At 39.3% G+C, this 24,115-nt stretch overlaps 1 protein-coding gene across 1 annotated transcript; it reads right to left on the bottom strand.

Moving 5' to 3' along the window:
• Positions 1-3,109: 3,109 nt before the first annotated feature.
• Positions 3,110-9,245, bottom strand: hoxb10a (homeobox B10a). The gene is made up of 2 exons (XM_052038609.1): positions 8,503-9,245; positions 3,110-3,442 (listed from the first exon to the last, which is right to left on the bottom strand). The coding sequence occupies exons 1-2, from the start codon at positions 9,209-9,211 to the stop codon at positions 3,171-3,173; spliced, it is 981 nt and encodes a 326-aa protein (XP_051894569.1). The 5' UTR covers positions 9,212-9,245; the 3' UTR covers positions 3,110-3,170.
• Positions 9,246-24,115: the final 14,870 nt, after the last annotated feature.

Below are 24,115 nucleotides of genomic sequence, written 5' to 3' on the forward strand. Positions count from 1 at the left end.
AGTTTCAATACCGCGGGGATGAATCAAGATTTTACTTTTTAAACGAGTCACTGAAATGTTGTATCAACACATTTGGAAAAGCTAAAAGTTTCAATTTTCTATAAAGTCAACGTCTCTGTAACCATCCTCACAAAAGGGCATTGGCAGAGAACAGTTAACGTGACAACAATGTCCTACCATTTTCTTCATGTGTTCCAAAATCTCGAAAGCCAAGTTAGCGACGTTGTCAAGAAAGAAGAAGTGACCATTCCCCTGATCTCAAAATTATGTCTTGTGGCGTGCCGTTCATAGCCAAACTGCCCAAGTCCAACAAGTCCTACATGACAGCAACTTGCCAAACACATTTAGCGGCCATAAAACTTTACAAAAGCAGACGTGTTCGTCCGTGGAGCATCGTCGGTGCCCACAGTCAGGTTACGACCGTCTCGATGGTATTTAAATCACCGACACCGGATACCAAATACATTTCAAACTGGAAGGGGTTTCTTTAGGGCTGGGAAAATCGGAATTCTCTGACTTTTTTTCTCTCAACTACCAAGTTGTCCATTTCAGGTCAATTTCACGGGTTCACAATCAGCCAACCACCGTGCATGATATACACGAGCCAGACTTCAAGGGAGAACCACTAGTGTGTAAATGGCCACAATAAAGTTAATTAGATTTGAAAACATTAAATAGAAAACATTTTCAGAAACTACGTAAATCCAGACAAACACAATTTTATTATCTTTTATTTGCGTTTTAATATTGACCTATAACAAGGCCTGGGAAATGATGCAACGACTTCAAGCCGTGAAATATACAGAACATGCTTTACAAAAGAATTTCAGTCCACATGACCAACATGAAAACAAAATACTTCATCTAAACACTTACGGGTGGATTTTCATATTGTTCAAATATTAAGAGGTCTTTTTATTCCTCTCTCCTACAAGGTTATTGTGCGGTATTCAGTGTGCTTAATAATAAACAAGATGCGATGGGCACAATGTTAATAATCTTTGGTATAACAATTCTTTTTACATTATTTTAAAAAATAAATATTACATTTGAATCCAACGTTACACATTTCGTATCTGACAAACCTCCACCGCATGAAAAGCTAATTGAGACGACAGATCACCATTGTTGGCATGTATTAAATGTCAGACATTTTGAAGAACATTTAAAAAAAACGTTATTTCTCAGTACAACCACAGCTTATGTATAATGTTCACTAAAGGTGAAAGAGACATAGACGGCACCGATAGTATGTTACATGCTAAGTTATGATCAATTGCGCTATAGTCACAATATTTCTACAACAGATATTCAAAAGGAATGCAGACACTTCAATGGGTTTTACTTTTCAAAAGCATTGCGCGTACCTAGTTTAATTTGAAAATGAAATGAATCTGCAAATGTAATTCCTGTTTCATTTTAATTGATTGGTTTCTCAAATGTTTGGTTGAAGCGCTTCAGTCCAGATTCACGGCGTGGAACAGAATGAGAAAGTAAAGCTAAACTTTAAATTCAGTCTTGTTAAGTATTTCGTCGCCCAACGTAAGGTCCAAGGTGCAAGGGGGAAAGTATAGGTCAACAGCAGTTTGCAATAAAAATGAAATTAATAGCTACCGGGAGTCTTTACAAATTGTGTTCTATTTAGGAGATATGAGCCAGGTGTGGAAGTTTATTCGTGAAAAATTTTAACCTCTATAAGACAGTCAAAGGGACACTGCCAGAAATAAGTCACAGGGTAATGTATGTTTTTTTATATCATGATAAGTTCAATCTCGCTACTTACCTCTCACGTTGTATTCACTAATATGTCTTAAATTAATGTTTTGCCTATTTCTCAAAATCTGATTTAATAGAAATCTCCAGACGTAACACGTTATTTTTAATTGAGTCAATTATAGAATATTTCGTTAACCGCTATAACAGTCAACATCATCCCAAAGCGATTTTAATTCAAAAGCTTCAAGCCGTTTCGTTCTTAAAGATGTTTGAATTCTCCACCCAAGAGGGCTGTGGAGACCTGGACACTGAGTATATTGTAGACGGAGGTCAATGGAGCTTTGGATATTAAGAGAACCAAGGGATATGGGGTTAGTGCAGGAAAGTGCGCTGAGGTAAAAGATCAGGCATGATCTCATTGAATGGCGAAGCAGGGTCGAGGGGCCTAAAAGCCTACTATTACTTCTTGTGTCTTGAAGGCAGCTTGTAGGCTTGTATGTAATCTTAATTAAAAGGGCATGCAGTGCATTACAGCTTCGTTATTCCACGCACTTCTATTCAATAGTGGGAAATATTGGGTAGATCTGGATTCTTCCAGGAAAAAAATTAATGAATATGCATGATCTATTGAAAGAATATGAGAACAACTGAAATAATTGCACATAATTTGTATCATTTTATAATTAATGCCCATTCAATGGCCAACGTCTCTCGCTTCACCTGCAGACTGATTGATTACATAATTATATCTTTACGTCTTCCTATATAATTTAAAATAAAATAACGTAAGATTAAACAGAATGTAAGTGAGTACTACAAATTTTCTTTGATGAGCCGAATCCTTTGCATTATCACCAGTCCATGGCTCTCCCTATGTTGATGTATATTCTTTAAAACCGCTTCAGGTACTTCTGCGGATAAGATATGTCAGATGTCTACATGACGTACGTGAATAACTGCCGATTCCTCTATTGTCCTTCAATAACTGGGTGTTACCTTAAAATAATAAATCTTGAAGGCTTAATACATAAATGTGGGATTAACTAAAAATAGTTTAAATGCACCAAAAAGAACAAAACGCATAAAAGAAGCCAGATGTGTTTTTGACTTCGAAGATTTTTTTCGATTTATTTCATCATGACTGTGAGAAAGGGCACTCGATTAGTTGATGACAATTAATGGACCCTTAAACGGCAACAGAGTGTCATCGGCGTTTGTTCATTTGTTCAGAAAGCAAGTCCAAACTCGCCATCCCACATCTCCCCTTCCTCTTAAGTGGCTCCAAGCTGTTCTAGTGACTAGACCTGAACTTGCAACTCCCATGACTCCCAAATCCCCCCTCCGGCCTTTCCCCCTCCCCTCCCCACCCCCACCTTCAATATTGTTGTAGCACTCGGATCTCCTTAACGTGATCGTCCATCGTCTCTTCTTTAATTAAAAGCACCACGTCTTTATCAAATTGGGAAAGTAGTTGATATTTCTCGAATTCTATGCTCTCTGCTCATTTTTTTCAGCTTCATTCTTCTATTTTGAAACCAGATTTTGACCTGTCTGTCGGTAAGATTCACACTCCGACTAATCTCCAGGCGGCGCTCTCGAGTCAAATACATGTTAAAGAGGAACTCCTTTTCCAGCTCCAGTGTCTGGTGCTTGGTGTACGGACAACGTTTCTTCCTTCCTCCCTTTGCCGTCATCCAGTTTATCGTATTCTCAGCCTTCGCGCTTTCTGTCAATCGGGAAAAAGAAATTGTCAAATCACCTGCTGAATCAAACTTTCCTTTCTGTTTTCCCTATTTTAGCGTCAACAATACAATGCCGACGAGTTTCAACGAGTTTTCCGAGTAGGGACTAGGGAACGAGTCGGAGTGTCAGCTCATTGTTGACTGAGGGGATATGAACCATTCATATTTTATCCTTCTCCGTAACAGCATGCTGTAGCAGATCGTGATACATCGCAGCAACTGCAATGCATTGCTGTGGTATAACTTTGCGAACATCAAAATAAAATCCAACATTATTTAAAGGGGAATTTGCACCTAGGCAAATAAACACAGTCAATGCCTACTTAAGTTCAATTTAAAATGTTCTATCGAATGTACATTGCACCGAATACTCAATTTCTGGCAAAATGGAGAAGCAATGGAATGGACTGGAATATCACAACCAATGTTTAGTTCGCCGTGCCCTTTTGCCGTTAAGAAAGGTCTTGCACTTTGACTGTAACGAGACATGAATTCTCAATAGCTGTTCTGTGAACGTCGTTGTGTTTAATAAACAGAGCAAGAAATAAATTTTAATTAATTATATAAACATACTGCTTTACAAGATTAAGATAAAGCAGTTTATATCCTATGGATATCTCACTAAAATCAATGAAACGCCTATTAACTTTCCGGAATTAATGTCTACTTTTTTTTGCGAAATGTCTTAAAAGTGAGTTGTCACGTTGCAAAATAACAAACACTTCCTATAATGTATTTGCACGGGATCTTTACATAAAGGTTACAGTATATACAAAGGAGGGGAAATAACCCTATAGCAACAAGAGAGCCGGAAAGTTAGAATATGGACACAGGTGTTTTCAATAGAGTCATCAGTCTACTTGGAAAGTTTGATATTTTTCTTTCATTCGTTGAAGCTTTAACATTTAGCTTGTTCAATGTAATGCAAAAAGTGGTGTAATGTTTTGCCAAGGACCAAATTTTTCACAGTACGTTTATGAAACTTTCAATGCTAAGCATCAATGTACTCTCAAAAGAGCAAATTATCTTTGCCCCTCTTGTTGAATTAGTTATAACACTATAAATGCATATGCAGCCGCTGTGTTGTATTGAAATGAAATGTTGCTATTGGCAAATTGTAAATACCAGGACATATCCACTTTTCTAGCATCTCTATAGATAAAAAGCAAGATTGTTATATATGATGGATACTAAAAATGTAATTAACGAAATTCTGTAAACTGCATAGGATAAGATAGTTATAAAAGCGGGCATCCACCATACAGAAGGCTGAAGGTATAAAGAAATACCAATGGTAATTTCACTGATCTGAACTATACTCGAACGTAGACAATATTCTTGACTTTGAAGGATAGGAATAAAAGTCATGGAACGTATGAAGTATGCCAGGTTTGCACATACAGCAGCTGTAAGTATATTTCCCAGCAAAACTGACAACATTAAAAAAATGATAGTTTCAGGAAATAATGTACAGAGTGCAACAGAACCGTTCTTTGCACGAAAGTTTTCAGTCAACTGCTGAGAGAACGAACAATGCCAATATCACTGATTAATGTATATGCAAATGATTATTGATTGACCATGACCTTGTTGAGAATTCAAAGGATTTACAAATTTCCATCATATTTAGTTTCATATTACAATCCCCAATATTAAACTCAATAGTTCAGGATCGTTCGCTCCTCAAGTGTGTGTTTAAAGTCACAAACCTGTAGTTAGATACCGTTAAAGTGCACGGTCTGATTTTGAAGCACCTGCGGCAGATTAATAATGTTCCTTGTGCCTATTGTGTCGAATTTACATGGAATACATGCAAATTTGTCATACATCTCAACTTAATTGCATGCATAAAATACATAGCTACAGATATTAGACATTCTAACATTTTTTTTTCATCTGTTTACCTAATAAGACCAATGGCTAAAAAAATCCAGATTTTCATGGGTCCGAAAACTTCTCAGCTTCTCCAATACTTTTATTTTCCAGATGTCGTATCTCCGTGTTGTCCATTTGACTTTACTCATGCTGTGAGTAGTAGACTCATTATTCAAATAATTTAATTAATTAAGAATGTTTATAACAACATGAGAATTGCATGCGGCCGGTGCCTTTCCTTGCATGCTTTATAAACACAAAAGGCTTACTGGGTTAATCTTATAACTCAATAATCTTCTTGTGCGTTTAAAGATTAGACCGAGTATCCAGAATGCCAAGCACTTGAAATGAAATATGGCCAAGCAGAATCCAGAGATAACATTGAAAATACAGATTTGGAATGGATTGTTAAGTAGTCAGTTAATTAATTACGAAATAGTGATGTTAACAAAGCGTTAGAAATTTTCCAGTGATAGTAATTATATGTCTGAATTCTACTCACGGAGTTTTGACAATTATTGTAATTTAATAATAATAGAAAACTGCATTGCAGATGGAGAAGCAAATACATTTAAGTAGCAACTTAGTGTCGCATTTCTTTCTTTTTCATTGTTATTAGCGTTGATTTGAAACAAAACACAGACGGAATCCAGACTCAATTAATAGCTTGATCTTTATTAGGTACTATCTAATATCATTAGCCTCTTTGTGTGAAACTGCCATTACAGCGCAGCAAAGATGGCGGGACTTTGTCATTAAGTTTAGTTTGCTGTGATTTTTTTTGGTCATTTATTAAAAATAGAAATAAGGATGTCAAGTAATCTCCACAAACTTGGCATATTAACTTCTGTGCGGCCCGATGCTTTGTTTATGTTTTGAAACAAAGCATTTCTCGACGGTATTGCTCTCTACGGAATTTAAATCAGCCAGCGACGAGTAATCTGTTAGAGATCAGTCTAACAATTCATTGGTTCTAGAGCAATCAGGAGAGTCCTCATATCGAAGGAGGGTGTTTGTAGGTAAATTGTACTTATGCTCAACCAGCCAATTTGTCAGATTAGACCACGGTTTATTAATTCAGATTTACCCAGCCTATAGTTTGATTGGACTCAAATTAGGAGTCCAACTTGTGTGCTGCCACCAAATATAATCAATAATTTCCACGTACAAAATATCAATTTAATAAAGACCTGATAAGAAAACGTTCTGTATTTCTTCCCAATTAAGAGTTCATTTAACTTCTGAGGTGTTTCTTTGTCTATCTCGTCGGACAAGGGGCACAAGAGGCCGATTTACAATACCTTGACTCAAATTCGAAGTGTAATGTGTAATTAACATGTCTAGATTTCCATAACAATACAAACATTTGGATACTCCATTGTGACCTGATGTCTCGTACGGTCTCTCGGTTTGTGTCACCCGATTATGTGAGTAAACACTCAATAAAGTCAGTGCTTGAACGAGAGGACAACCTATCAGTTCGACATATCAGTCTCAACATCACTCAAAAAAAACCAGACACAAACAAAGAACCAACCATTTAAACTTTTGAAGATTACCACTTTTTTTTTACAAAGTGTTTGCCGACTAATGTTGAAGTGACTTTGTTTTACAATTTTCACTACTTTCTGTGTGTGAGAAGAGGTGGAGGAAATCCGTTATGGTGGATCCGAGTTAATTATAACTTCCTCCGAGTAATTGCATGCCGGTGTTTACCCAATCTTTCTTCCTGCGTGGTTGTTCTGGGAAGGGGTAAGTGCGAGATTACTTTATACCTTATGCATGTACATTATTGCTCACCTGTGAAACAAATTAGATTTCTGAAGAAATTTAAAAGCCAAAAATTGCTTAATATTCATCACATTTTAAAAGACCATAGCTTGGGCACGACGCGAGTTGTAGGTACCAATTAGGAAGTGGTGTCTATAATACCTCAGAATAATGATGTTTGTTTGCCAATGTCGCTTACTTCTTCCTGATTTAATGAGCAACAAGATTTCATGAAATAATGCAGTAATATCTCCATAGCGCTGTGTGATGCAATTTTTTTTATTTGGCGCCATAACTTAGCTCCATGGCAACAAACTGACCTTAAGTAAACATCACATGGTGCCAACAAACTCATTTTATTTATATTCAGTATTTGGAATTTATGGTTGCATCTTAGATCGTTTTGATACACGAGCCAACATTAAAAGGCCGTTGGTTAGATGCTTAAGTTGTTGTTCTCGGGATGCCAGGCTTACATCCAATACATCAATATCTATAACAACTCATCAAAACTATTGCTAGTCGCCAATGCTGTGCTTATACAAATGCACTAATTTAATTTACAGGAATATTCATCAGTGCATATTAACGTTTACATATTAGTATGTATAAAGCCTTTCAATATTATAGAAGCTCTTTCTACCTCTCTCGCTCTACCGCTTGCCCCCCCCCTCTCTCTCACACGGGCGCGCACACACACACACACACACACTCACCTAAATGCATACAATATTCACACCAACGGATGTACAAGTCTGTTCAACTTGTTTTCCCCTCGCATATGTACTATTTATTATATGTATACATAATCACATAGGCACATGTTTACCTACTCCATATCTGGGTTGATATACATCAAATCTTGTAAACATTTAACTAATGTTATTATTTAGTTATTATATATATCACATAACTGTAACTCTAAATGTATGTGGTTATATACACACGCTGGCACAATATTTTCCCATTGGTTACGTAAACGCTATTTCACATTAATGTATTTGTAATAACAGCAGTTGGAAGTTTTCTTCTGAACCATTCTCAAATCATTCTTAAAATTCTCAATTGTTTTTTTTACCTAGGTGGGTTGTTTTTATTGGGGACATTTACAGCGGTTTTTAATGCAATTGAGAAGCGGCCTTCAGAACAGAAACCTTTCGATGTTTTGATCTTTAAAAGGGTCACTTAAACGTGTTTGCAATTTACTCTGCCGTAAAGAGCCTGTCCTATAAATTACTTAAGGTATTAATTTGTACTGAGGGCCCTTTGTGGTGTGGAGAAAAAGGCTCCTTTATAGCCTAAATAAAGTCACCTTGCCGCAGATGAGCGAGCTGCCCTGTGTTCCTGCTCCAAATGCGTGTAATTGCTTGTCTTGATTTCTTTCATGGTTTTTACTCACCTTTTGTTTCTTTCTCGGAAAGGGCCCGATCCGCGCCAGGAAACTCTAAAGTGGGTCTATCTTGTACAAAGTCACTTTCTCTTCCCTCTGTGGGTTTTCCCGGGTCTCTGCGGCCAGGGTCGCTTGAGCTGCTCACTTTTATGGCCTTTTCACCTGGTTTTGAGGAGGACGACGTGGCGAAGGAAGAAGTGAAGGGAATGCTGGATGGAATCGAGCACGGAGCAGCGGCTGGCTGCGGCTGGTTGTAATCCGTGGGTTTGTTTGATGTGTAGTTCGGTTCTGAACGGAAATAGATGGGAACAGGGACCCTGCCACTATCACTTGTGCACATTTCGGAAACCACCCTCGGGTACACCGAGACCTCCATGGCCGTCTTCGGATGTTTATTCCCGTCTAGTAAACAATAGTTGGCTTCTTCCTTCACGTTAGACGAGAAGGAGTAAGTGTTTAACTGCTGAAGTCGGCTTGCATGGCCAGATGGAGATGGTGTTGCCCACCCTGTCATACCTGGAACGTACTGATGTGGAACCAGACCTAGACCTTGCTGGTGGTTCATCTCGTCGTGTTTACGATGACAACTCTGTGCCCCGTAGCCCTGGTCCGGTCTAGAGGACAAATAGCCCCCTGGACAGTAAGGCTGAGCCTGGCTGGAGCAGATTAAAGCCCTCACTGAAAACGATCTTGATGCAGAATTCTCCGAACATGACATAGCTGCAGCTTAATTTGTTGAGCAGGGGTTGATGGGGGTGGGGGTGGGGGGAATATGGTGGTGGGGGGGGGAGGTGGCAATGAAAAAAGAAGGTCCTTATCAAACTGACATTTCTCTTAGACTCATCAGACGTCGACTGTGGACAACTTCCTTTCAACCGGCCAATCAGAATCCACGGAGGGAGTGCTGGCCCCTCCCATATGACGGAGGTTTTGAAATGAGCAGAAAATTGATGCATTTGTGGTGTTCAGCAACACCTAGTTACCGTGACAAATACAAGCTTGTTAATTCTGCCTTCACTAACCAACTTGCAGGAGGGCAGTCTTGGCCTTTACGCTTACCCGTTCACGCGGTTAATGTTTCTTGAGACAAAGTAAAACACAACAAGTTTATAATTCACATTCTCCTTTTCAGACATGGTGGCGACAGCAGCGACGTTGGAGCAGCTCTGTGCAAACGTTCTGCCTAGTGAAAGTATGACAGGAGCACCGATTCAGAGGAAACGGGACATAATCCGAAATCTGAAAGGAACATTTATTCACTCGTGCGAATAATATTTAATTTAAACGAGAATGCCCCCACCTCGAGCAGCATGCCTGATGTACAAACTGCGATAATGCATAGCACGTGTAGACATATGTCATTTATTGGAAAGACTACACGTTAATTAGTGGTTTCAATAGTGTCAGGCAATTAAGTGACATTAACAATCTTACATCAAATGAGCATAAAGTTAGGAGTTAATTGAACAGAAGATAAATGTATATTTTACATTCCCGCCTAAGTATGGCTTTGAAAGCAAAGTTGTATTTGGTAATGGTGGTACATTACGTGTACATATGGTATCCGGTCTGAGAAACGTTCCTAAATCCAATCATTTTTGGGGGATATTATTTCTATAAATACTAGAGGTAACAATGCAGTGTAAATGGTTTGTAACAGATCATGTGTTTCTCTGCTGGAGCCTTTCACTTGTCCTGCGCAGTATTAAAGGACGACGGGGTTTGAGGTGACCTAGTTTTTCCCTTCACGCGGCCCAGTCCGTACAACCAGCTACTAAACTCGAGAATATTACGTTATGTTTTTCTTCTGGGGCCCGCAGTTCCCCAAAGGCGTTTGGTATGTGTATTTTTCAATAGTAACAACAACGGTAATAGACTTCACTTTACAGCTTCGATTTTATATTCCGGACCCTTCCCTTTACCCGTTTAAATTATCGAACCCTGTAAACCACTTATTTGCTATTTCAGCAATAAAGACAAGTAATTCATTAACGGTTCACGTGCTTAGAACCTGCTATATTTAATTTCATGCGTTATTACGGCTCGACTGGTTCGGGAGCTGAATAGCGGCATAAATCAAGACGACAATAAATAAATTAATTGATAATTTTGCGGATGTTGCAAATATTTAAAGCGCATTCACGTAATGCTTTCCGAAATAAAGCAATCTCAGACTCGTGTTGTACTGTGCAGAGCTCCGCATTAAGGGATCAATCATTTAGCCGTTTATGCATTACCATTAAATTTAAATTTAAGTAGCCCTGAGGTTCTCGTGTTAGATCAGATTTCCAGTGTAAATGCGTCTTTGCAGTTAAGTTTACGCTGAACGTGATTTTTTTAAAAAAGTAACGTGAAGCCTACATAATTTGTTGGGTATTTTAAACCTGCCAAATTCACGCACAGAAGCCAACTCAATAAAACAAAAATCTATATTAGTAAAAAGAAGTTTGATTTTTGTAAGTATCTCCCCCTAAGCGGCCCCATGATTCCCACTGCAAATATTTACGAAGACAAAGGTCTAAATCCCGACGATGACAGGGAGGACAACTGACTAACTAACTGCAGATTTGGTAAAGTTGTCGTTTTCAATTTCAATTACATCTGCTTTGGCGACTGAAATTAAAACTGCTCAGTCCACACGTATTTTTAATCTCACGGCGCAGCAGTGTGATTTGGAAATCAGACCAATCTCCTGCGTTCTACTGCTAAATTAGAGAGGAGTTTACCGCTTCATCCACCCCAGCAAATATATCATCTGAAATGAAATATAAATAGAGAACTGGACGATTACAATTCATAATCGGGTAATATTTCAGAAATCCAATAGGAGATTGTAGTATGTTTTTGCCACGTGGACGAGATGCACCCCAACTGCAGTAATAACTCTGCAAAAAGAAGTCTGAAAGGTTGCTTCCACAAGAGTAAACAGAAAGACAATCCCCTGTCCTACTCGTAACGAGACCCTGGAGTACAGTATGTTGGGCAATGTCTGGGACAATCTAAAAACCCAAAGAAAAGGGGGACAGGCATGTTAAGAGTTCAGAGGGGAATTATATATACCAGTGAGTTGGGCAGTGAGACTTAGCAGCGTTTGAGTAAAGCACATCAAACCGAAACCCTTGAGGCGAGTTCCTATCAATGTGCCTTAATAACTGAGATTATCTCCTCACTCAATAGACTGGGAGTGCAGTACTCTGAACTATGTACAGTGTACTAAGATTCCATCGCCCCCGCCCGCCCCTTCCCCCTCCCTGCCCCACACACAGGCGTTTATATGCACACACAAATCTGCGAATAACTGAGTAGATAGAAACCGATATGCATGTAGCTACAGGCTGAACACTCAGTTACGTTGTGTTGCTTATCCAAACAGACGTGCATAAAGTCTGCATAGTTGGTTCGATGGTACAGAGCCTTCGTAATCCATATTGCATGCAAATCGGACATGAACACACACGCAATGATAAATGATTTTGTTGGAGATGGGTTATAACCACTCCGAGGATGCACTGTTGCAAAACTGTGAACCTTTTTTTTTGACAAGTGGAAATAGAGGTGAATACTTGCGCACAAAACATCATGAGATCTGGGATAGTTGGAGTCATTCTGTAAGAAGTATCTCACCCAAAAAGACGATTAATCAGTAAGGAATGAAATCACAAATACTTCTAACGCTTCGATCGAAAGCCTAAATTCAGAACAATTCTTTGGTGTCTTTAATTTTAAAATGCTATTTAGATGTGATCTGCAATGTGTTCATTGCACACGGCCTTGGTAAACTGTGTACCGTCCAAAGGAGATGGGGGTGCTATTAAGAGGTTATAATTTACAGGTTAATGCAATAAACATGAACCCTTTCATAAAATAACTATCCTTTGCGTAAGAAATACCCGTCAGGGATTTTAAGTTATTAAAATAAAAAAAAATCACGTTACCTCTTATAGGACAATTTTGTGCTCTGTGTGTGTGTGTGTGTGTGGGTGTGTGTGTGTCCTTTGTGTATGTATGTATGTGTGCCTTTGTGTGTGTGTTTGTGTGTCCTTTGTGTGCGCGTGTGTCTATTTGTGCGTGCGTTTGTGTGTCTTTTGTGTGTGTGTGATTTATATGTGTGTCTATGTGTGTGTACGTATTTGTGTGTGTGATCTTTGTGTGTGTGTGTGTGTGTGTGTACGTGCGCGCGCAGTATTATGCTTCATGTAGATTTTTCCTTAATCCAAACGTTGGCATTATCAATTCTACCCTTGCCTTTCTACAAGAATCCACAGGATTTACGATAAGAATTACCAGGCCGATCAAAAGTGAGGCAGTAATATGCCCGATTTGGTCTCCGGTGCTGGTGGCCAGATGGTGAAAACGAGGCATATATAATTTTAAGTTATTTAAATGAGATGCACACAATGAAGGTGACAGCAGTAACAAAAGAAACCCTGTGCGGGCATTGTTCACCAAAGATTTGCAATCATAACCTTGTGCTTAAGCGAAGAAATTGTTCTGCAATGGTCACATTTTCAGGGTTGTTAACACAGTTTATTAATGTTTCGTTCAGTAGCAACGGAGAGGAGGAGGAGGGGTGAGTAACGTTTTGTGTCCAGGACACCTACCATAAAATGGCGTCAGATACCTTGGCGAGATTCCTGCAGAAATTAATTTCTAGAGACGAGCAATAATTTCGAATTCCACTCATATAGGTCCAACAATAAATAAACAGACAAATTCTAATTTAGCCTAAAATTTACTTGAAAACTGTTATCGAATGCAGATTTGCACAATTTACCATTTAGTCCAGGCTGGTTATTGTGGCTTCATTTATTTCTGTACTAACTCTTTACTCTGCGTATCTCTGCGCCTTTATTCTTTCGTACAAATACACCCAAGAACGGAACTTTAACAAAAACAGCGCGGCCACAAAAACTCGGTTTATATCTTTGCTCGGTGGTGTATGTTATTGGATATAAAGTGACAACGGCAAATTTCATTTGGAAGGCATTTTGAGATTAATGATAATTTAAAAACACATTTTGAGGCATTTTCGATTCCACCGTTTCCAGGTTTCCCTTTGTGATATTCCTGTAAGTGATTAACAAGGAATTTCGTCTGTTTTATGTTCACAGAACTGACCGTCGGAAAAGAAAATCTCAGCACTGTAATCACAGCTCGTGTTGGAAAGCTGACGATAGAAAATACGGACAACCTGCCGTCTATTTTTACACATACGGGAACATACATTTAAACAGAGTGACAATTAAATAAATTAATTTGCGGCAATAAATGCATTTACTCACTAGAATCGATGCCGTTTATAAACTCAAAGCGCACACCTGTCTTTAGATATACTTAAAATTGAGGTCAGAATGCATTTAATTCCAGTACATTCAGTTAATTTCCCGGGATATTCCTGATTTAACTTCGCGGTAATTTGACCGATGATATTTCTTCAACTCAGACTCATATGGAAACCATTCAAAATAATCTCATATTTAGCAGAGGTTCGAATTTAAATGCAGAATTGCGCGAAATTACCAGGGGCACGGCGAGGCCGTTTTAAAGTGAATCGTGGACTTTTCCTGTTTAATTTCACAGTTAATTCCGGAATCTCACAGAGAGCCCCCGAATGAAAGGAGTGCGCGACCCCAACAAATAAACCGTGGTCAAATGCACCACGCAACCCGCTGCGAGTCAGTCTTCGGATGGAACATGTCACTGGAAGCACATTGGATCACTGTCAATTGCACTTGAAAGAAACAAGTAGGAAACTCCTGCGGACAGTTTTCATCCCCATTCAACCGGCTTCTATTGGTAGCATCTTTCAAAACCATTTAACAAGCACGCAGCTCTTGTCCGTCCATTTATCCATTTACCTCATCTGTCTATCTATCTATCTATCTATCTATCTATCTATCTATCTATCTATCTATCTATCTATCTATCTATCTATCTATCTATCTATCTATCTATCTGTCTGTCTGTCTGTCTGTCTGTCTGTCTGTCTGTCTGTCTGTCTGTCTGTCTGTCTGTCTGTCTATCTATCTATCTATCTATCAATCTATCTATCCATCCACCCATCTGCCAGACTATTTGTGTGTGTGTGTGTGTGTGTGTGTGCGCGCGCGCGCGCGCGGGCGCGCGTTTGCATCAGTTCTCCAAGTTGAAGATGGCGTGACCTCTCCTCTCTCGGTCGTTGCCTGCAGATCTATTTGTTTTTCTCAGGCCTGTGGTTTTCTTTCAGAATAAAACAAGCTAATAAAATGCAAGCTTTACATCAACGCGCTATCGTTTCCTGGTCATTCGCCCTTTTTTTTCCATATCTTTCCAAGTCTCTGGCTCGTCAACGACGCATTCAAAATAAATGTCAAATCAACCCGTGTCTACGTTAATTCCCTCAAGGTAAAGGTGGGGTCATCTTTCTCTCTCCGAGTCTGTTGGAAACTCCTCCACAATTAGAGCAAAGCTGCGTTTCTCAACGTTCTACATTCATTTATAGAAACCTAAAATTCATAGCATAAGCCGAGATTGTAAGTCGAACAAGAGGCCATGGTGACAACTGCAAACATTAATACTCTCACCAAATGTCTCTGAATTCTGAATGTCCTTTCCTTCAAATAATGAATTTTTGCAATGTGCTTTTTAAAATTTTCATTATTTACAGAAATAACTTGCTGTAAAAGCATCTCTGGTTGAACAAACAGATCTGAATAATTTAAAAGATCGCTATAGTAACTGGCAAATCACATTCTATTTAAAGTAAAACGTTTACAGTAAACTACACTTTGCAAACTTACTATTAGCGCACAGCACAGACTTCGGCACATCCATAATGGCAACATTTCTGACATTATTGGTTCAAATAAATCCATTTCCGAGTGTGTGGTTGTGGGCTGTACAGTGTTGCCTTTGTACATTTATCCCTCTCTCAATTTGTGCCGAGACTATTCCACGAAGTAACCTTGCTGTGAGTTTGAGTGTTTAGCCCTGAAGGATAACACCTTGTTTGTTCTATTTTAATTAAACATGTTGACGCCTTAATGCTCTTGAGTTTCAATAATTCCCTCTTATTGCCATTACTCGGGCAAGATAAGTTTGGAAATGTTCCAGAAACATGAAGGGAAATTCGTCTGCCTTTCTTACTGTTTGTCCGGCTGGCTTTATTTCTCCATTTATTAATGTCCATCCATCCACCTACGCCACCCACCCATCCATCTATCTATCTATCTATCTATCTATCTATCTATCTATCTATCTATCTATCTATCTATCTATCTATCTATCTATCTATCTATCTATCTATCTATCTATCTATCTATCTATCTATCTATCTATCTATCTATCTATCTATCTATCTATCTATCTATCTATCTATCTATCTATCTATCTATCTATCTATCTATCTATCTATCCTTTCCTTTCAACTTGACCGTTTCTCAGTGTCAGTATTGATGGTACTAACCATCAATACATCACAAGAAGGCATTTTTAAATATATTGTATGTACATAAAAAGCACAAGGATTACAGCTGTTTGGCGCATTTTCCCTCTTACTGGGAATTTTAAAGGTTTTGTCTGCCTTCCGGATTTCTATCGATCTGACTTTGACATTGACACGTGTCATCAACAAAATCCCATTTTAATCCATTTTCTCGTGGTAAGAGTAAGAGTCGCTTTCCTTCTCATTTCTGAATATTCGATTTCCCGAACCCTGCAATTCGATTTCTCAACAAATAACATTGCCAATTCCTAAAGTACAGACTCTGTATATAAATTGGAGGAAGAATTGTTTATTCGGGACAACTATACATCAGATGTTCATCATTGGCTTCATTTCACGATTTAATTTAGTGATATTTGAGATCATATCATCAGCAGGCCAACGATTTAAAATTATAATCTCAATTTATATTTTTATTATTGATGTTATTGGAGCTTGAACGTTAGAATTTGGCATTCCATTTGACGTTCAAATAAATTTACAATAATAATATTTAATGCAGACATATTTTCTTTCATGTGTGCATTAACAGTTTGATCAGTTGGACTTAACAAGTACAACACAGACGCCTCGTCAAACCAGAGGTTAAAGGTAATGCGTCTATAATTAGATATGAAGCACTATATTAAGTCCTTACCAATTACAGTATTTATCTCGACAAAACTTTCGAATGAGATCCTACATACACAATGAAATGAAACACGCGATTTTACGTTCATTCATCCAATTCCATTCTTGTGTTCAACATTGTGCGTTTTCCACATAAATCTTGTGAACTTTCCCCCTATATCGCGCATGCAAACTGCGAATTAACAACGCAAAGTTGCAGTGAAAATAAGCATCTGCCTCTTAGTGCGAATACAACAAAGGAAGAGTGACAATTTCATGGACAATAAGACGATATAAATAGATTTCTGAAGAATTTTCGTGATGTGAACATATCTGTCAGCACAACAATATTACAAACCGCATTCGACTCTTCCAAGATCTAAATGAAGAACACTACTCCGTTTCTACTTAATGTATTGCTTATGGCATGTTGGTTTCTCCAAAAGAAGGAAAATGTTAGTTAATGTTTTATATCTGGGGTTGCATAAAAATAGTGCAAATATAGAAAATATTTCACGGACATGCAGCTTTTCCAGTGATTTTCCCTTCCAGTTTTGCCCTGGGAATAATACAAAGAGGGGATTTCTCCAAATCAACTGATTTTATTGATTCCAAAAATCAATTCATATTTTACTGGCAAAATAAAATATTTATCAATCTGTGGAACATTAATCACCGTTAATAGGTACACCAGTATGGGATAATCTTGCAAAAGTGGAATAAAATCAACGGTTTTAGACTGACCATAAGAATTATTTATTCATTTATAGAGTCAAACATTAACTACAATTTAATAGCTCAGAATAGTGGGTTTGAAAACTGAGATCCTTGTACCCCAATCGTCTCATTTTCGAAACGTTGTTTCTCACAAGCAGGAGCTGGGCCAACTGGAAAATACGGACCACGGCTGCAATACCGAGGTTAACCACTGGAGATCACTGTTGCTCCACAAATGGACCGATAGGCAGTCGGTCCTTCTGTGATTGTGTTATCCTGATTGCGTTGAAGATTAGAAAGTTTTTTTGGTTCTGTTTGCAGAATTAAGATGTACAATAATTTTTATTTTCATATTATTACGTAAAATATTTAACTTAACCATCGATTTAAATCATACTTGCTTCTTATAATTGAAAGGTGATTTTCACGAATAAGGTCACCAACACGCTAACATGTGTCTTTACCAAATAATAAAAAAATCGCACTTGAATCATTTCATTGTCCTGCCGTGTTTGCTGAAAGTTAACGCGCCAAGAAAAAGATCTCTGTTGAAGAGATTATCCTTTTCCTACATACTTTAGATTATCAAACGAGTTATTTTTTGAGATCTGGTTGTCTGCGGACAGTTCGGGGTTGCTAGAACTTCCTAAAAGAGACAGAGATTGATTTTGGCACTCATATAGTTTTGACTTACAGGTCGGAAAATATATGTTACTTTCAAAGACCCTTGTGTATTAAAACTGTATTTCTTTCTTTATGTTTTTCTAATTAGCAGTCTCCAGCTCCCAGCCGATCGTTCCTGCTGCTTTGAATTAGTTAGCAGCAGTGTAGATAAAGATTCCTTGCTGGAATAATGCTCTATGCTAAAGTGGTCCCAGCATAAAATATACGAAATAGATTATTACGAAGATGGAACTACGAAATAAACTTTATTTATATATTATTAAGTCGACATGAAATGACTCATCGGTGTAAAAGGTAAACCGTGCTGGAAATTGTGTCAGCATTGAGATCGAACCGAAGCTTATAAGTTTTCACCAAAATAAAACGGATTTATACTAGAAACCATGATTGAGGCGAGAGATAATTCCCACAGAGGGATTAATTTGAAACTCGCCAGGACCAGCATTTGCAAAGTGATCAACTTTTTTCACCATCAGAACAGCGCACCACCCGCCCCAGCCCCCAAACCCCCGCCACATTGCCTCAAATACCGCGGTCCAATCACACAACAAACCATTCAAACAAAAACATTGCAAATTCAACGAATTATATTTCAAGACAAAGGTCGGAAGTATGGAATATTATCCAGTCCCCTAGGGATCAGGAACAAACAATTGAATACACAAACAAACTTGGGCAGAAAGTTTGGTGGAGTTTAGAACGGAGTTACATTGAAAACACAACACAAATAAGCAGCAAAATACAAACTGCTGGAGAAACTCAGCGGATCGAGCAGCATCTCGAGGGTAAGGGGTGATCGACGCACCAGAATCTCGACCCGAAACGTCGACTGTCCATCTCCCCCCACGGATACTGCTCGACCCACTGAGTTCCTCCAGCAGATTGTATGTTGCTCCAGATTCCAGCATCTGCAGTCTCTCGTGTCTGCAAAATAAGCAGCAGGCTGCACGGTTATCCGCAGTCAAATTCCTCGCAGGATATCTGAGCGCTGCTGGTTCAGAGCGGGAGTTTAAAATAAAGAGCACAGGTCCACTTTGTTCAGGTGGAACCCAACCCTACAGCGGCTCGGAAGCCGAGGAGCCAGCACCGATCAGCGTTACTTGTTCACTTTCTATATCCACTGTTGTGACCACATTCAGCGTGAAACTGCAGAGCCAAACCTCAATGATGATAAATGCTGAGCGGAGACTGCCCGGGAGTACACCATTGCGTTAGCTCTAAGAAGAACCTACAACCTAGCCTAAGCACGGGGTAGCTGAACTATCGGTCGGACCTGAGCAACACTCTTTCTCTTTAATAAAAGCGTCCATCATGTGCAAGCATGTTCAGGAATCCCGCCACTGACAGAAGTAATCTCCGGCCACCAGAAACACATAGTCACTCACCTGTCGGAGAGTCGCCGACCGTTCGGGGTAACCCCTCTCCAGGTACGTATCCAACACTGCATTCCTTCAGGACCTCAGTGAGAAAGGGTGCTAGAATCTGTGCTCTCTCCTTCGCCCAGTTCGTATGCGCGCTGTAGATTTTATAACACTCTGCATAATATTACTGCTATTACGTTGATTGCGCCATCCTGCGTATTATGCAGATTGGTCGTCGTTACTGTTTAGCTTTGGGGAAGAACCCTGGGTTTTATTTAGGAGGTTGTTGTGTTTACATGCGGCCGGTGCCGAGTGTACTTTCCGCCTCGTTTAGTCGGCCGGATTTATGCCAAGGGAGGCTTATTTGAAAATGAGTGGTTAACATGTTATTACATTTCAGTTCAATATAACAGTAGCCATAGCAACGGCTGTTGCCTGTTACTGGCGCAACGTGGAATTGTTGCAGGGTGTTATCGGCGGCATCAGACCCCTGAAAGGATCATCGCCCACGCGGTCAGTTACTGAACAGTTTCACTCCCACTAAACGGAATAAAATAACCGGCGCCACGTTTGAATTCCGGTGATTCCGTGTGTGTTGTTGTGTTTGTTCCCCGGGGTCACTGGGAGCCCGGAATAGATCGTGAAACTGATCCGTTTGCTGAGCGAGTTTTGCAAGTTTTTGCTGTTAGCGGAATGTGTTTGTCTTGACCCCGGGGTCAAAGGTGACCTTGACCTGACGGAAGTTCAAAGGCAGCAAAGGCTGTGCTGTATTGGAGGGCAGGAGAATAAAAGATGGCGAGGCACTTAAACCATCTGTGTTTTCTGAGAGAGAAGGGGGGGGGAGGGATGGAGGAAGAGAGGGGGAGAGAGGGAGGGAGAGAGAGAAGGGGGAGGGGAAGGAGAGGGAGAGGGGGTGAGAGGGAGGGAGAGAGGGAGTGAAGAAGGCAATAAGCGAGAAGGGGATGTGGGAGATAAGGAGGAGGGGAGCAGGAAGCCGGTAAAAAGAAGAACAGTGAACAGTTTTAAGGCAAATATGTTATTAAAGGTCGTTTGAATTTTCAGAAGATTCTTTCAGTTAACAACTTCCAGCAATTGTTTTAAAATTAACAGTCATCGAGGGTTAAAAAAAAAGCGGGGCGTTATCAGACCTAGGCTCGGGGTTGAGGATTGGAAGAGGAAGGCGTGGAGACGTGAGGAGATTGTTGGAAACTGGGGAGAAGCGAGGGAGGGAGGGAGGCTGCGGAAAGCAGGAACAGAAAGGTAAAATAATATCAGACCAGGAAGACGCATAAACGAGGAACAAATAAACTGTTTATTGAATTCTGAGTAACAAGGGGTTGTTGGCATTAACGTTGGTTTAACCATTTTCACGTGTACCGAGATATAGTGAAGAACGTTCGTTTGCGTGCCATCCAGGCATATCATTCCATACACAAGTACATCAGGGTAGTAAAATGAAAACAGAATGCAGAGTACAGTGTAGCAGCTACATAGAAAGTGCAGTGCAGGTAAATAAGTAAATTTGCTCTTGTTATCACATCAGTGCAGTTCCAGAGTACGTTTTGCAAAACGTATTTTACCGACACATGCTTGCCAAAATGGATGAAGCATAGACAAGAAATGAGTTTGTGGTTGTAATAACTAACTCAACAGCAACCAGAGCGCTCGCGACCGAGAAACTGATGTCATGAAGGAATGACAAATGTAGTTATATATTTTTAAAACCTTTCATGTTAAACGTTGCATAACTCCCGCTCGGCATGGTGCAGATTTGACAAACAATCTCCATGAATTTGATTGGGACATTAAATTGCATTTCGCTGGGTTCTGTCACTCCGTCAGCCGATCTCCTCCCCCACCCTACCTCTCCGCATCCCCTCCCCAACCCACGACCCCCCCCCCCCCCCCACCGCCCCCAAAACCCCCTACCTGAATTCTGGGAGTAAATAAATAGCGGTTCACAAACTTACGATGAAAATGTGACTTTAGGTTTGGCCTTGCCCTTCAGAAACTTTTACTTAAGAGAGTTGCAATAAATCCAAAGATGCGTTGTGTTTAACCCGGGGAAGCACAATAAGTAAAAAAAAGTTTCCGTTTTATTCATCCTTTCAAATTGACCTTTGGCTTTTCATTTTCGTCGAACTTCTCGTCCTATGTAGTTAATGCGTCATATGTAAGGAGAAATAAATTACGATTGACATATGGAGATGGAGACCGGAAGCGTGACATTGAATATCTTAACGCAGGGATCTATAGATAAATAAATAGACACTTGGCACGTGCTAGCTGCACACTGATTATATGCAAACTAGGAAAAGCCAAGCATTTGTCTGATACCTAGCACCATAATGCTGGGTAGACTGGAAACAAACGTTGGAGTGTTGTGAGAACGGTATTACACCGATATGGTGCAACACGCTGCATTGATAACCAGAAACACGTTGACTGATGTGATGTAATTCAAGTAGGTACATGCAAACTACACACTCCATATACGTTGGATTCATACCGGCTACCTGCTCAACAAAGGGGTTGGACAAACTAAGTGCATTCGTGAAATATGATGTGTTGACTTTGGCAACAACTTTTCACGTATTTCCTACATATAGCTGTGCACAGTCTATGTCTGATTCAGGATTAGCATATAATTACATTGATAACCGACACAATTTCGATATTTGTTTTGGGGAAGGACATTAGTTGGCCAGTTTCTATCTCGGTTCATGTCCTCTTTCCTAATTTGTAGCATTTTTTGATGATTTTGATATCATTGGAGTCCAAAATGGATCCATCTGCATCGACCCTTAAATGGAATTAACTGCTATCACTCTACATTGCCATGCTGAATCTTGAGCGATGAAATGGAGAAATTATATTGGTCTGTCAATTGTTTGAGGCGAAAGCTTGAAAAGTGCTATAATTGAGTGCACATTTCTTTCTCGTGTGCTCAGTAAACGGCGAATCATAATGGGAGGAAATGGTTGTTGTGACTGTTAATATAGTTGTTCCTTTATGTCTGGTTGGGTACAAATCCTGTGACTTGCTCTCCAAGTGCCCGAAGCTAGTTAGTGCATACTCCAGAGCACAGTAGAAAGGTTTTACCGTTGGTTTTGGAATTTGATCTGTAAAACCAGTGAAAATAATCAAGGAAATTTTCAGCTCGAATTCCCATACTGTGCCTGCCGGCCCCGGGAGCAGTCAAACATCTGTTCAATTACACCAGGCTTGATTAGTTAGGCCAATCTTTGTCTCAGTGTCTCTCGCACAAAGGAATTCAATTGTAATTTTTCTTCAGATAACACATCTTTTGTAGGTACCTCAAACCTTAGGTTGATCGCTTTCAACCTGATCTTTACCTTTTAAGTTTACACCAATGTATCTTAATGCAGGGAGATGATGAAGTGCAATATTTCTGCAATTACAGTTAAGAAAATGTTTTTTATTAGGAACGAATACAATAATGGAATTCATCTTGACACATTAGATTTAACAAATACAAGAACTAAAACGTTGAGTTTTATATTATTTAATTACTTAAATGCTTTGGGAATCTTCAGTTAGCAAACATCACATGTTTCTCGCAGCAACGCTGTAAATTATTGCAGATTATTCACTGAATTGCCAAGACTATTTTACCAGCGGTCTTAATATTATTTTTCGTTCAGAAATAAGGAAACTGGTTGTGCCATCTCGCCAGATCCACAAGATGTTTAAGATGTTAATTAAGATTACTAAATAAAATAGAGGAGACAATAATTCTAAGGCTAAAATTAATAATTATGCAACCATTCGCTCTAAATATCTATTCACAGCGATCTGTGAGCCTGAGTAATTCGCCTCCATGGTTCCCAGTGAGCTGGTGCGGAAGGTAATATCACATTCCTCTTCATGATCTGTTGATGTTACTCGGTGTACCTATTATGCGCAGCTTTTATGACTGAAATCAAGCATATTAATGAAGTTAATGTGAAAATTGTGACTAAGATGCCAGCAACTCCGTGAATGTTTAACCTCAAAGCCCACAAGGAACTTTATGCGACCTTACATGACTCTACCTTTTAACCAAATGCTCACGTTATCTAATCTAACCAGTACAAAACAATCTACAAGTAGATATTTTATATGTCTCCACAAAGAACACAAAATAACTTTAAAAATTAAAACTGCTATCATTCATTCATAACAGGTAAAATGCCTACTCGTACTTGTATTCAATTTGGTGAATTAGCTCTACTGGAGCCAGAACCTGACCCCAAGATGTTGTACCAATACGTCAAGGTAAAACTAATCATACCTAATTAGCGCTACCAATATATGATACGAAATCTTACACGTGGGACAGGGCCCTGTTTTGAACGCATAATTCAAGAATATGTTCACTGCTTTTGATCATTATGATTCGATGATATCAAGATTTCCTGATGTACATTCCTTCGGCTTGTCTGTTGGATTGAAATATGTGTGAGTTTGCAAACTACAGCTTTAAAATACCTTCCTGAAAGTTTGTCTTAACAATTTGAATTGGAAATATATGGAATCTTCAAGGTGGAAACTAACTATTCAAACCAATTAGACTGCAGGATTTCCTACTTCATTCCAGCCTCCTCCCTACAACATTATCTCTTCCATCGCCTCCGCCCATCGGTTCTTTGTTCACAAGCACATCATCCCTTAAGTGGAAGAATATCTGCTTCCGCATTCCACGTAACAGCGGTTTCTACATCTTCACCACTACCCCTGAAACACGCTTCTCCTACATTCTTCATCT

The sequence above is a fragment of the Pristis pectinata genome, chromosome 25, assembly GCF_009764475.1.
Source record: "Pristis pectinata isolate sPriPec2 chromosome 25, sPriPec2.1.pri, whole genome shotgun sequence".
NCBI classification, from domain to species: domain Eukaryota; kingdom Metazoa; phylum Chordata; class Chondrichthyes; order Rhinopristiformes; family Pristidae; genus Pristis; species Pristis pectinata.